Genomic DNA, 15,597 nt, shown 5'->3' on the forward strand with positions numbered 1-15,597 from the left:
ACACACACAGGGCTGTACGTTAACTTTTTTTTCACATAGCACTGGTGCTACAGAGGTTGAAAGTTTTGTAGCACAGGCCAAAAAGTTGTAGCACAAGTATAAAACGTCTGTTATCATGTCTGGAAACAAACACAAGTAATGGAGTTCATCACTTAAACAGGCACTGTATGGAACCATACAGAGCACAAAAAATACAAACCATCACAAAAATTGTTTTTTTTCTTAATTTGATAAAAATGGAAGAGTGCAGAAACATAACACCTCTTACACATTATGTGTTTATATGTAAACCTTGTGTTTTTTTGACAGTATTAGACACGAAATCAATCAGACGCGAAAGACAAATTAGTCCAATAATCAGGTGCTTTTTGACAGGCTCTCAGTGTGAGAGCACTTCATGAGTACACGCTCAGAAAAAGCGCATGCAGAACAGCACGTGAATTCAATGTTTAACCGGTATTGCTTTAAAGCAGATGGAAATAATGTAGTTTTGTGATTGCGCATAAGTGCAGTGTCCCGTGAGAGTAACTCTACCGCTGAGCTAACACTGATGTGAATGCATGTGGCGTTGTACATTATATTGAGACGGAGGGAGGCGCCAGAACTGCAGCTGATAGAATGTGCGCTGTAGCACGATACAACGATATTTCTTCAAAAGCAGATTGTGGAGACATTCAAAAATGGTCATATCGCACACCTCTAACTACCAAGTATAATCAATCTCACACACACGAACAAGCACAACGAAATCACTTCACACTATTAAGCGGCTGTGTTATGAACATGCAAAACTGTATCGCACGCGTGCTACAGTGGTAAATTTATTCATCGCACAGACCAGTTTTTTCGTAGCACGTGCGACATATATGTCGCACTGTACAGCCCTGATATATAAATAAATAAAATTTGAAATTCATTTTTATTTAAAAAGTGGTAATAACATTTTAATAAATTCATTTTTGCAACTTCACTTATTAAAAATAATTTATTCATCAGATACAATATGAATGTTATAACCATGTTATGACAAGTTATGATTGTTTTATAAGCTTATGTTCCCACCGGGTCAAAACTGATCCAGAATATGAAAATAGAAAATAGTTTTTTGTGCATTATGGGGGCTCAAACAATACAGCTAATAAACTAGCAACAGAGATGTTGATGAGTTTTTAAAAATAAACAAATAATAATAATAATAAAATTATGAATGATTAACTATGAAGGGAAAGTCTTGGGTCCTGCCACTAGTCTGCTTAAGTTTTTCCAGAGATACTTTTTTGAAACTAACATTTCAGAGCTGAATTTAAAACAGTGGCAATCTAGTGAATCTGACCTTTGACGATGGCAAACTGGTGCTCCAGATATCTCATCCTCCTCCTGCAGTCCTCTAGTTTCTGTTCCAGCTCCTCGATCTGTCTGGATTGAGCTCTGTTTAAAATCTGAAGCTGCGCCAGCTGCTGACCGTCTGCTGGATCTGAATAACATTCATACAACACACCTCAATCTCCTAAAATACTAATAACATAGTCATTACAAATACAACTTCAAATAAATGCTGTTCTTTTCAACTTTTTATTCACCAAAGAATCTTGAAAAAATATATAATTGTTTCCAAAAAATATGAAGAAGCTGTTCTCAACATTGATAATAATAGGAACTGTTTCTTGAGCATTAAATCAGCATATTAGAATGATTTCTGAAGGATTGTGTGACACTGAAGATTGGAGTAATGATGCTGAAAATTCAGCTTTGATCAGAGGAATAAATTACAATTTAAAACATATTCAAATAGAAAACACTTATGTTAAACTGCAACATGGTAATGCATAATGGTATCTTACTCTGTGTTGAGTCCAGGAAGTCTCTCTGAATCTGGTCAAAGTGGCCATTCTGATTGGTCACTTGAGGATTGAACATCTTGGGCTGATTTGAAGGTTGATGTGGATGGTAACTGGCCTTGTAGTGGTCAGTGGGTTTGTTCCCAGCTCCTCCACTATCAAACACCTTCAACAAATGTGCAAAATTAATAAACATGCATACAATGTTTAATCAAAGAAGACTGGCTGCAGACATTCACCTGAAAGTGGTGTCTGATGTTGTCATGCTCTCCATGGGCTTGTGCCTCATCTCCATGGTAGCCTGCCCCACGTTGAAGAGCATTATTAGGGTGCACGTCCTGTTCCGCCCCGTCCCCAGGGGAGAAGTCAGTACCGTGGGACTCATCCGTGCCTGCAGATGAGTGTGCATAGTCTCCATTCTGGTACTGGTAGTTCTGTCCGTTCTGTTGGTCCCAGCCGGTGGCCAAATGTTCTGTCCCGGTCTGGAGGTGATGAGGGTGACTGTTGGTCTGAGACATGTGACTCTTATAGCTGTAGTCCTCATGATAAGAGCCTTGGTAGTACTCCTCATAGTGCTGCAAACACATGCAAGACAAACGAATAAGTGCATCCTTTCAATGAACCTCAGGTTGATTTTGTTGCATCTAAAACTGATAAACTCACTTCCTCATGGGAAGAAGGTCTTGGATGCTCCCATTGTGGCACATTCCAGGCATGCTGCGGTCTGAAAGACAAACACATTTGTGTATGTTTTATTAAATAGGTATTTCAGGTAAGTGTTGCATAAGGGTGTTTTGATGTGTTTTGTACCTGTTGTTGTCTTCTGGGCGGCTGCAGGTGGAGCAGTTGAGCTCAGGTGAGGAGCAGTCGGCGCTGTCATCCAGCATATCATCAGGGAGATCAGTCAGGAGCTTGTGGAGCTAAAAAACAAACAAACAAACCCCATTTTATTTAATAAAAAATGTGAACAACCATTCAGGACCGTAGCCACCTCACCCATGAGCGGTCTTCTTCCCTGCCAGACTGTTAAGGCACAGATTAGAGGTATTCATCACAGATCCACTTGGATCTGAAAACCTGAGGTCCAACATGAGATATTAGTATGATATTATTGATATGAGAATCCCTGGGTTTTGGATGATTTAAAATAAATTTGCTATTACCAAATGGACCACAGAAGACCTAACCTTCCATTATTTGCTTCCAGTGTTTAACAAAATATTATTATTTAAAACAAATACATCTGAATAATTCTATGACAATATTATTGTAATATTATCTTCTCTGTCAATGCACGCTTCTTTGATACTGGTTCATTCAGCAAAAAGAATGAGAGGTGGGATTTGCTCATAAATCAATTAACAAATGTAAATGCAATCTCTATTCAGAGAGACCAAGAGATGTTTGTGGTGACAATTAATTGGTAGCCAAATACAGTATATATAATAAAAAAACAACAACCTTCAGTCAGTTTTCAAAGCAAAGTATAATTTTATTTCACTAAATAAATTAATTAATTTTTGGGACATCAGGCATTGCACTCTGCAAGCTATTGCTCTTTTTATTTTAACCAGTGATTTTCTATAAATAAATCATTAAAAAACCCAGCAAACAAATTAATATAACTAGAAACAAATAACTTATAAAACAGGTAATAAATATTATATAAACAAAAACTTTCTATTTCTTTCATAACATGGTCGAGAAACTATGTGCAATTTTTTTTTCATGTTTTAGAAAGTGCTAAAAACACTTATTTTGATTAAATGCAGATAATTCTAATAGTAGTGTGCATACAAAAATGCAGCAAACATGTTTTATAGAGTTTTCATATTAGTGTTAGAGTGAATGGTATACATACACATTTTACTCTTGATATCAACTCTGACCAACACAGTTAATTATTTTTATGCTATGGCCAATTAAAACCTACACTACTTTGTCTAAAAAAAATAAAAAAAAGGTATGATCACTCTTAGGTTGTGCTGCCTAAATTCACTTTAGCATCATCACGGTGTGTGGTATGAAAAATTTATAACTCATTTTAAGATGATAAAAATGTCCTTATAATGGAGGAGGGATCTCTACTGTAGAACGTGCTCTATAAAGTTTAAATCTTTCACATTATCTAGTGTGATTCATTAAAGATAGCAAAGTTAATCTAAAATCCACAATTAAAGGGGTCATAGATTTCAAGTTTTGCTTTCTCTTTGGAGTGTTACAAGCTGATTGTGCATAGATAAGATCCCTGAAGTTGCAAAGACTAAAGTCTCAAAACCAAAGAGATATTCTTTATCAAAGTTAAGATTCTGCCACGCCCCCCTAAAACGGCTCGTTCTAACAATAATGTGTTTTTTGAACATTAAAGCATGTCAACATATTCTGTTACACCAAATACACAAAATAATGATCTTTTAAAAAAGCATCATATGACCCCTTTAATATTGATATTAAACTGCTGATACAGACAAAAAAAAAAAAGACATAAAAAAGGAAATCACTAATATTGGACAATATCCATATGTTTTGATATATTGTGCATCTTATACAAAAAAAAAATCAGTCAAACACTAATACACGAGCTCTCCAATAAGTAAGCAGTAAGTAAGTGTCTGACTGGCCATCTCTTGGGGAATGTAATTTTTCTTAGAAGTTTCTCAATACAATAATACAATACTGAGTTAATGGGAAACACACTGAAACTATGAGAAACGAAACAAGCACATGCAAGCAACCGATTCACTGCAGGTCCCATAGCAACCATTTACAAAAACACACCCGCCCGGTTACAGACATGCTGAACTCTCACACAAACACCAACACATGGCCCTGAGGCGTCTTAAAGGAGCCCGAGCTCTCCTAACTATCAGCAACTTCATGATAAAACACAGCTGATGTCTCCGTATCGGAGGACAGACAGTCAAACTCACTCACCCTCCATAACTCCCGCCGGATGACCCGCACATCCTGATACGTTCCCTCAGACAGAACACTTTCCCGCATTTACACTCTCACGACAGCTGCTGCAGGAGCTCTTGGACTCAATGACATACTGAAGCACTTTTGTGTGCAATGCTTGAGTTCAGCAGCGTGACTCATATGAATAACTCCAGAAAAGAAAGCAGAAAACGAGGAACTAAGCCGTCCTCATTTGTCCAGGCTGAGGTCGGCCCATTGTGGGGGTCAGAATATACGTTTCAGTTAACTGGAGCAGAAACATTCCTCCTCTGATGGTAAAAAAGACAAACAGCCTGCGAATATGACGGTGCATGTGATGCACATCAAAATCGATGGTCATCATTCACCTCATACTATTACTTTCTGATTCTAATCTAAAATGAGAAGTGAAATTGCCTACAGAGCAAACGTTTGTGCAGCTTCAGTAAAGAGCTGTGAGTGTGTAGGGCAGTGGAAACACAGGTTAAATGACACAGCAAACACACCTGACTGCATTAAACGTGCACCAATGACAGCAAACGCTCATTCATGCAGCCGATTGACAGCTGTAAGGTGAGTCAGAACACACGTTTCTGATTGGAGAAGATCTGCCCTTTAAAAACAAACACTGTTACTGCTTGTGACTGGAAACAGAAGAATCTTTAACTACTAATAATAACCATGAGAAAGCAAATATGGACCTAGTAAATTGAGTAAGGCAGCTAGCTCATGCAACAATAAAATCACAAGAAAAAGATTCAATCAATCTCGTTTCATACAGCAGTTTTTAATGGTTATACTGGCATGTTAAGCATTAACTGCAAGCCATATTAGAGAACAGCACTGACAGAGGAACATTATTAGCCTTACAAGTCCCAATATTAAAGCCACACAGAAATACTGAAATGTTTAGTACCAGATATACACATTTAAAACATGAACCGGATGAAACTGTATGTACCTGCTTTAACAAGACAGACACAAAAACTATTTACTTAAAATAACTTGAATGTGTGTTAATGTATCCAGCAGACAAAGTAATACAATATAGTGTCATTCTTGAAGTGTAATTAATTATACCTTAAATTTTTTATTTTATTTAAGATATGCAAGTGTATGTAATGAAAGTGTTGTGTAAACATAACATTTGTTTATTAAAAAAAAAATCATTAAAAAGAGTAATATATTAAATAATAAATGTGTTTGCTTTCCGGAAACTGGATTTAAATTCAACATGTAAGGGAAACTGCAACTGCTTTTTTCTCCCAATTGTAATGTACATCAAAGTAAAGCATCTTCTTGAATGAGATAAAAAAAAAAATATATATATATACAGTGGGTACGGAAAGTATTCAGACCCCCTTAAATTTTTCACTCTTTGTTATATTGCAGCCATTTGCTAAAATCATTTAAGTTAATTTTTTTTCCTCATTAATGTACACACAGCACCCCATATTGACAGAAAAACACAGAATTGTTGACATCTTTGCAGATTTATTAAAAAAGAAAAACAGAAATATCACATGGTCCTAAGTATTCACCCCCTTTGCTGTGACACTCATATATTTAACTCAGGTGCTGACCATTTCTTCTGATCATCCTTGAGATGGATCTACACCTTCATTTGAGTCCAGCTATGTTTGATTATACTGATTGGACTTGATTAGGAAAGCCACACACCTGTCTATATAAGACCTTACAGCTCACAGTGCATGTCAGAGCAAATGAGAATCATGAGCTCAAAGGAACTGCCTGAAGAGCTCAGAGACAGAATTGTGGCAAGGCACAGATCTGGCCAAGGTTACAAAAAAATTTCTGCTGCACTTAAGGTTCCTAAGAGCACAGTGGCCTCCATAACCCTTAAATGGAAGACGTTTGGGACGACCAGAACCCTTCCTAGAGCTGGCCATCCGGCCAAACTGAGCTATCGGGGGAGAAGAGCCTTGGTGAGAGAGGTAAAGAACCACCCAAAGACCACTTTGGCTGACCTCCAGAGTTGCCCAACAAGACAATGACCCTAAGCACACAGCTAAAATAATGAAGGAGTGGCTTCACAACAACTCTGTGACTGTTCTTGAATGGCCCGGCCAGAGCCCTGACTTAAACCCAATTGAGCATCTCTGGAGAGACCTAAAAATGGCTGTCCACCAACGTTTACCGTCCAACCTGACAGAACTGGAGAGGATCTGCAAGGAGGAATGGCAGAGGATCCCCAAATCCATGTGTGAAAAACTTGTTGCATCTTTCCCAAAGACTCATGGCTGTATTAGATCAAATGGGTGCTTCTACTAAATACTGAGCATTTTTCAGTTTTTCTTTTTTAATAAATCTGCAAAGATGTCAACAATTCTGTGTTTTTCTGTCAATATGGGGTGCTGTGTGTACATTAATGAGGAAAAAAAATTAACTTAAATGATTTTAGCAAATGGCTGCAATATAACAAAGAGTGAAAAATTTAAGGGGGTCTGAATACTTTCCGTACCCACTGTATATAAAGAATGAAGGGACTTGTTTATTTTACATTGGGGATTAAACTGGACCATTATAAATTGCTAATTGCTGCAATCATTTCATGTGCGTGACAGGTTGCTGGGAGAGAGAGGTTATTGTCTCACCCTCACAAACGTCATAAGAGAAGAGATATTGTTGAAAAGATAAGGGGACGTTATTTATTTATTTACTTATATATATTTTTATTAAAGATTACAAGGGCTTGTTTTTGTTTTTTTATTTAATGTTATGTATGGATAAATCATGTATAATAAATACTGCACCATTTCATAAACAAAAATTAATTGTCAGTTTTGATTTCATGGTGTACTGATGACATCATATTCTGTTCAGGGGCGAATATAAATGTTTGTCCAATCTCTGTCTAGCGTGAGACTGTCTCTACCCTTAAAATGTTAAATACCACCTAATACAAAAATAAAAATTGTTTGACAAATAAAATAAAATATATTATTATACATTATATTTTTATTATCAATGTTGAAAACAGTTGCTGCTTAATATTTTTGTGAAAACCGTGGTGCATTTTTCTTTCCGTGGTCATTTTTCTTTTACAGGATTTATATGGGACTGAAAATGTTTGCATCATTTTAAATGTCTTTACTGTCACATAAATGTAATGCATCCATGCTAAATATATATTGTTTTAATATTGTTTCACTTTGTGTGTGTGTATAGAAATATTATACAATTAAATATTATTTTAGTTTTAAATTGTATTATACAGAATTTTAAAAATCCCAACCACTCATTGTTTTAATAAGAAAGGTCTAGTTTAGAAATAACATGGATGGTATCTTTTTTTCCCAACAACAAGAGGGCAAGGTTAAAATTAATAAATATGTGTATTGGAAGGTGTACAATGTTTAGTTTTTTTTTTTTAGGTTGTCTCCAATTTTAATTATATTTAGCCTTTTTCCTATTCTATTAAACAGTCATGCGCTGAAATAAATAAATAACTACTGTACATGTGAACTACAGACAGATAAACCGATTGTTTGTTTGTTTTTGTCCAAGTACATTTATATTATTTTTTTATTATTAAAAAACTTGTCCCTTTTAGACTTGCACTCTATTCATTTACTGCTGGTTTTCTTTAAAAACTAACTAACAGAAACTAAAACTAGCTTTTCTAATCTTTTTCTATTGATTTGTTTTCTTTTTATTTATTATACAATTAACAAAAGCAAAAAAGGCCTCTAACACTAGCTTGCTCTATTCTTTTTCTATTCTATCGGCTTTCTTTTTATTCATTATATAATTTTTAAAAAACCTTGCTACGTGTACTGCGTTAAGCTAACTGAGACTTGTTATAGCACTTGCATATCATTGCTCTTTTGCTGATTTTGATTGCTTCCATTGTCCTCATTTGTAAGTCGCTTTGGATAAAAGTGTCTGCTAAATGTCTAAATGTAAATATTACATTTAGTCATTTAGTCCGGTATGGCATGCAGCAGATGACAGATGTCAGTCTGCTGGTGGGTGTGTTTGTGTATCAGTGCTCATTAACTGGACAGATACCTCTTGCTCTCTGGCGTAGTCTTCCTGATCATACTCCTCTTCCTCCTGCTGGGTCTGTAGAGCTGCACTGTCAAAATCAATGGACATCCTGCTGATCTGAGAGGAGAAATGACACACTGAGACAGGAAATGACCAGCAATCACATCCACTTACACTTCATTTAACCAGTCTTACTGATAAAACCGAGAACAACACATTTGCTAGTTCGTATCAGTATCAGCAAACACTGTTAAACCAAGATATAGATACATGTTGTTTCTAAGCAACCCATAACACATTATTCACATCAGTAACTCGTTCATTTAGCACTAGTTTACAAGCTTCAGTTAACAAACAAGGCTGTATGTGAGTTTAAATGATCTCTGCTTACCTTTAAAGCTTTTATAAAGTCGCCACAGTCCTAAAGTAACACAACAATCCCAAATGAGGTGTTTCTATGAGACACATTACAGTGCCTCGGTACCATACAAACTCATACCGCAACAATACTGATAAAAACATGCCTTGAGTACGAGTAATAAACTGTCAGCAAATGTTTGTTCGTCCGTCACAGATGTAAAAACTCGTTTAATGCGGACTAAAGTCGATATTGCAGCAAAGATATTGATAAAAGTGTTTTGTTGTCTATTGAAACATGGCGCCCTAAACAGCGGCAAAAGTCCTGGCTTCTGATTGGCTGACGGGAGGGACGACGTCATGTGAACGTTATAGCCAATGGTTACGGCCTATCATGTGTCAACTAAAAAGATTTTGACAGAAATGTATTTTCTCAGTCATTGAACTGTATCAATAATAATAAAATGATTAATAATAACATTGCTATTTATTTATTTTGTTCATACAAATAAATGAACGATTTATATAGCCTACGTATTATATACGTAATTATTAAATTAATTAAATTATTAATTACGTATGGTTTACAATTAAAATTATGTTTTTATCATAAATACGTTTACACTAGGCATATATATTATTGATATGACTATTAACGGGTTTGGTTGTTCGGTTAGGACATTTAGCCGTATAGTGTATACATGGAAAATTATTATTGTTCATTATTGTCCTGTATTGTATGCACTTTCAGTTATTAGCTTAATTCGGATAAATAATGTATGTATACGAAAGCTGTACAATTTTGTGTTCTTGAGCACTGAAACACATAAATTAATTATCACACATAAAATCATACACCTTTACAGACACATTTTCTTCTGAATCAAATGTTTTTAAACTTTTGCTATTTAAATATTAGACAATTTATGGTAGCTATATATATATATATATATATGTGTGTGTGTGTGTGTGTGTATCACACACAAAAACATTCACCACTCATACACCATTCTGAGGTGCCCCCACCCCACCTGTTTTTTTAAAGTGTATTTCTTATCTAATTTCTACTATTTCTAATTTTATTCCAATTTTTTTTTTTTGTAGTTTATGTACCTATTTAATTATTTCTTTCTCCCTTTATTTTTAACATTCTCCTATGACCCTCTACAAATAGGCTGTCCTACATATTTATTAGGAAGCGCATATATACACAATCAACACAATTGTTACACACACTTCACAAAACTACATGCACATCTTACTTTGTGTTCTGTGTTTTGTATTTATGGTATCGTTTAAGTATGTTTCGTCTTATGTACCGATTTAAAAACTACTAAAAAAAATTGTTACCAAACCAGAAAAAAAAAAAAAATCATACACCATTACAGACACATTACCCGCTGAAGCAAGTTTATTTTTGTAGTTGAAAGTGAAACAGAACAGCTCAGACAGCATAACGCTTTCAACAGATCTGTAATATTTGGTGAGGAATTCTAGTAATGGCTGCACTTTTAATACGCATGTGCTGCGGTGCAACTGCATTAAACTCATCACCTGAGTTCTGTGCAAACCAAGTAAAACATGCTGACTCTGACAAGAGACAGTTCAACAAATAAATGATTCAATTTCACACAGCATGTCCTCACGCGTTCCATTAAAGACAAACATATGCCTTTTAAATGTCTGCCAAGTGTCAACATGTGCTATTAAAGAAACATTTTTTTAGATGATGCAAACATGTTCATATTAGAGACCTATAACAATTCCGTACAGCAGACATCCTGTGGGAACTTCTGCTCTGTTAAGGACATTTAAAACTGACTTAAGTGACTACAGCTGTAAAAATACAAACTAGCCAAATGATGCTCCCCCTTCTGTGAACGGGGGAGTAAAGGGCTTGAAAGTAGTTAATGTCACTGACAGCCTCCAGTCGACCGGCTGTCCGATGGGTCAATTTGTTTTGCAGGATCGTCAGTGTCAAATCAAGCCAGTTTGCTTACAATGGCCTGGTTGAGAGAGTTCAGCTGATTGGTCCATTTGTCCAGGGCGGTGTATCGGGCTCCGCCTCTTTTCTGGTGATCGAGCTCCAACAGCTGATTGACTTGATCAATTCTACCGTTGATTGTGCTAAAAGAAAGACATACATCAGATAAACCACAATTTTTTTTAAACATATTTTTAAAATGGAAAAATCTATATTAAAAAAGTATTAAACTTACTTGTCTAAAATACACTGCACAAGCAAGCTCTCCACGTCTGCAACATCAATATTCAATTCCTAAAGAAAAACAGGGAACATTATATTAAAATTGCATATTATAATATAATATAATATAATATTAGGTTTACCTTTGAAATAAATGGTATGTGTATCCTAGTGTAAGGCTTAATCAATTTGATGAGCACTTGTGTTCTTATGTTCCGTAACAATTCTGAAAGCAAAAGCAAAGGAGAAAAATGAATATGTACTTTTTGACTGCACATTTGTTGTATGAGATTTATGAAATAAATGTGAATGTGTGCGTGAAAAAGCCAAAGCCAACCAAACTGACCCTCAATATGTTCTCTGATGAAGGGGTCGTCCATTATGTTGCTGTGATTCGTCTTCAGGATTTTCTCAAATTCTGTGATGTCATTGTTCTGGTAGGCACTAGAAGCAAGTTACAGGTAATTAATACCATAAAAAAAAACAATTAAAAAAAACAAAGAGGATCAGATAAACGGAGAAATGAAAAGTATTGTGCACACTTACCTTACCAGGTTTGTCATTGCTAGAATTTCTGGATCATTTTTGTAAGGTTTCGCCTAGTCACAGAGTCATAAAGAAAGAATCAGTAGTTATATTATATACCACAGCATTTATCGTCTATGATCAGGCCCAGATGAGATCTGCAGTTTTGTGCTTTTCCCTGCTCTGATTCTGGGGTAAAATAAGTTGCTATTTAAGTTTAAATTATGTACGTTAAGTAGGGATGTAACGATTTACCGCGAGCCGGTTGAAAATCGATTCAAATATGTGACGATTCAAATCGGTTGCGATGCTAAACAAATCGCGATTCATTTAGAGGTAGGAGTTTATATGAATCCATGTCTGAGGGGAACTTACTGTCTTTAGAATTGTGAAATCAAAATCGTGATTCGAATCGAATCGTGAGTTGAGTGAATCGTTACATCCCTACGTTAAGCGAAACTAAGAGTACAACATGCCTATTGGTCAATATAAGCAAACTTAAATTTAGCTAAATATTTCCCATATGAACATGCAACAATGAAGAACGTGTAGAACTTTGTAAATAAATGATGGGACGGTCTAAGATCCCATATGGGCCTGTGCATGATTGCCACCGTATACCTCTTGAGAATCAAATGGATTGATTCCAGACTTCATCAGCATGTTGGCCAAAACCAGGTACTTCAGGCAAGTGGTTCGCCTGGGGCTTCCAGACTCATCATAGTTTTTGAAAGCCTCGAAAAAGTCTGTATGTGCCTTCTCGAACTCTCCCTCCCTCAGGTGCATTTTACCGCCACATTCTAAAGAGAAACAGTCACATGTCAAACTAAATTAGTGGACTTTCTAGTTGAACATAAAACAAACCAAAGCCAAACCAAACTTTCCAATTGTACACAAACAAAAACCCAACCAAAAACCAAATCAACCCAAACTTAACACTGATTTCCACATCTTCACAACTAAACGCAAACTTTGCAATTGTACACAAAATAAAAAACCAAACCAAAAACTAAGCCAATACAAACAAAATTTTCAAACACACACAAATGTTTTTTTTACTAATTTCTTCATCTTCGCAACTACTAACTTTCCATTTGTACACAAACCAAAAACAAACTAAAACAAAAACAACATCAAAACTTATTACAACACCAATTATACACAAACAAAACCCAAATGAAAAACAAATACTAAATCAGCCCAAACCAAAACTAAACACTAATTTCCATGTCTTCATCTTCGCAACTACAAGCAAAATTCATAACTGTAAACAGAACAAAAACCAAACTTTCCAATTACACACAAAAGAAAAAAACAAACCAAAACCCAAGCTAAATACTTATTTCCGTGCCTTCACAAAATTTGCAATGGTACACCAAACCAAAACAACCCAAACGAAAATTAAACACTAAGTTTCATGTCTTCAAACATCCAAAGGTACAAAAAAGAAAAACAATCTAGCTTTCCAATTGAACACAAAACAAAAACCAAATCAGCCCTAAACTAAGCACAAAAACAATAGTAAAAACAAATCAAACAAAACTAAAAACTAATTTCCATGTCTTCGTTTTAGACTAAAATGTGTCCATTACCTCTGATGACTCCCATGATGAGTGGATGTGGGATGGCGGATTTAATGTGTAATGACTGCTCATACAGGGCTTTGAGTTTCTTGTTGTTTTTCTGTGCCGTATACATCTGAATCTCCAAAGCATAGATCTCCAGCAGCTGAGTGCCCTTCTTCAAGTCGTCCTCTCCGTCATCCGTCTAATTAAGAGCATCAATCCGTTTCAAAGCAACACAGAAGACATCCGAAGCAGGTTTTCTTATTTATACAACACTGATTATTTACTCTACCTGACATGACTGATGCAACTGCCTGAGAATTTTCTGGAGCTTTCCAAACTCTTCTCTTTCCAGGTACAACTTTCCCAGCTACATGAAACAGAAGTTAGCAATATTCTCGCATTATCGGAGTACAAATACAGTCTTTCTGAAGCTTGCACCAGCAATAACGTAAACTGCATTACCAGAATTATCATAGCATTAAGTATATCATTGTTCCTGATACATAAGTGTGCAGTAGCATCTGCTCAATGAAATAATCCCAACACAGAATGCATTGCTATCGCACAAACCTTTGTGTTAGTTTTAAACCACAGTCTGTCGTTTTTGGCATCTTTTAATGCTTCCAGTGTGGTCTCATAAAACTCTTGTAGCAAGTCCATCTAGAAACATGAAAAGATAAATCTTATTTTATTACCTTTAATAACATAACCTTTAAATGATATGACTTTATTATCACAAATATATTCCTGAATTCAGAAAGCAGTTTAAAATGCACTAAATACCTGTTTGGAGGTTGAGATATAATCTAGAATAGAGTTGATGGATTTCTCAGAGTAATTTCTGGTGACAGCACTCCTAATATACATCAAAAGCTGTTTGTACCGGTTCATCATTTCTGGAAAATTTGTCTGTAAAAATAACAATAAAAACAAAACAAAAAAATTACCTGATTTTATAGTGCATTATTAACATAATAATAACATTTATTATTATTAATATTAGTATTATTGTTTAGAAATTTTAGATAACACATGAAAATAGAAAAAATCTTAAATATTATACAATATGTAATATGTATAGTATTATATATATATATATATATCCCATAACTATGATTATATATATATATATAGAGAGAGAGAGAGAGAGAGATAGAGAGAGAGATGGTTATGTGTGTGTGTGTATTTATTAATTATTTAATAAATAATTTCTGCTACTATTGTTACGCACAAGCTTGAAGTTGATCTTAATCATCTGTTTCAGTGCTTTGAAGCCCCATTCTCCTTTCTCGCCCTCCAGCTCCAGCACCTGCAAAACAGAAAATAGTGATTACACCTTTTCAAAATCACAGCACAGATCCGGACAATTAAAGATCTTAATTGTCTAACCTTCTGAAAGCTGCTGAGGGCTGCTTTAGGATCATCTTCTTTCAGGGCTTTGGAGTTGTAGTACTGATTCTCCAAATCAACGTTGGGTTCAGAGTTGCTGTCCTCGGAATATTCCTGAAGTGAAAGTGCAAATAATTTCAGTAAATAAACAAGTCAGTGCACAATGAAACGCCTTGAAAGATATTGTGTATTGTATATATTGTGTGTGAATGATTATGACAACTGCATAGCAATTATAATCTGATTATTTATAACTGTAAAACTGTACATATGTAATAATCTATTTCACAGTAAACTGAAATAAGACATTATGCAGCTTCATAACTAGCAACTCATTAGTTATAATTTAGTCAACTTCACGTGAGTCTGCAAGTTAACAATACATAATATGATAGCTTCTATATATGAGCTAACAGAATCAGGCTTGTAAATACATCACATATCTCAAATAAAACTACTTAAAATAAAAAAGGCTGTCCTATTTCTTGACTTAATCTTTGCAGTATTAGCAAACTAGCCACCTGCTAAACAACTCAATTGCGAAATTAAGCGCCTATAAACACGCCTTTTCATGTCAATATGTCGGCGTCGCGTTCAATTACATGCATTTAGAGTTGCGTTTATTTTTAACAGTCTTACCAAGTCATAATCCTCCTCATCATCGCACATGAAATCATCTTCCATGTCAGACATTTTAACCGGAGAGAGACTCTTACCCACAATGCTCCGCGGAAACGCGTTTTGACATCACGCTGCGCGCGCAGTT

General features: G+C 35.3%; 2 protein-coding genes across 2 annotated transcripts in view; both read right to left on the reverse strand.

Moving 5' to 3' along the window:
• LOC107712502 (centrosomal protein of 152 kDa-like) overlaps positions 1-15,597 on the reverse strand; it is a 45,825-nt gene that overhangs the window by 19,532 nt on the left and 10,696 nt on the right. The window contains 6 exon segments of the mRNA XM_016517772.1: positions 1,334-1,474; positions 1,842-2,004; positions 2,078-2,413; positions 2,502-2,562; positions 2,649-2,758; positions 8,808-8,903. Of these exon segments, the coding sequence (XP_016373258.1) occupies positions 1,334-1,474; positions 1,842-2,004; positions 2,078-2,413; positions 2,502-2,562; positions 2,649-2,758; positions 8,808-8,894 (898 nt within the window). The 5' untranslated portion in view covers positions 8,895-8,903.
• Positions 10,541-15,566, reverse strand: LOC107712519 (COP9 signalosome complex subunit 2). The gene is made up of 13 exons (XM_016517803.1): positions 15,471-15,566; positions 14,832-14,945; positions 14,674-14,751; positions 14,226-14,351; positions 14,013-14,102; positions 13,732-13,809; positions 13,467-13,641; positions 12,496-12,674; positions 11,896-11,948; positions 11,696-11,793; positions 11,493-11,575; positions 11,363-11,421; positions 10,541-11,270 (listed from the first exon to the last, which is right to left on the reverse strand). The coding sequence occupies exons 1-13, from the start codon at positions 15,522-15,524 to the stop codon at positions 11,126-11,128; spliced, it is 1,332 nt and encodes a 443-aa protein (XP_016373289.1). The 5' UTR covers positions 15,525-15,566; the 3' UTR covers positions 10,541-11,125.

The sequence above is a fragment of the Sinocyclocheilus rhinocerous genome, unplaced genomic scaffold, assembly GCF_001515625.1.
Source record: "Sinocyclocheilus rhinocerous isolate Xijiao unplaced genomic scaffold, SAMN03320098_v1.1 scaffold1259, whole genome shotgun sequence".
Taxonomy (NCBI): domain Eukaryota; kingdom Metazoa; phylum Chordata; class Actinopteri; order Cypriniformes; family Cyprinidae; genus Sinocyclocheilus; species Sinocyclocheilus rhinocerous.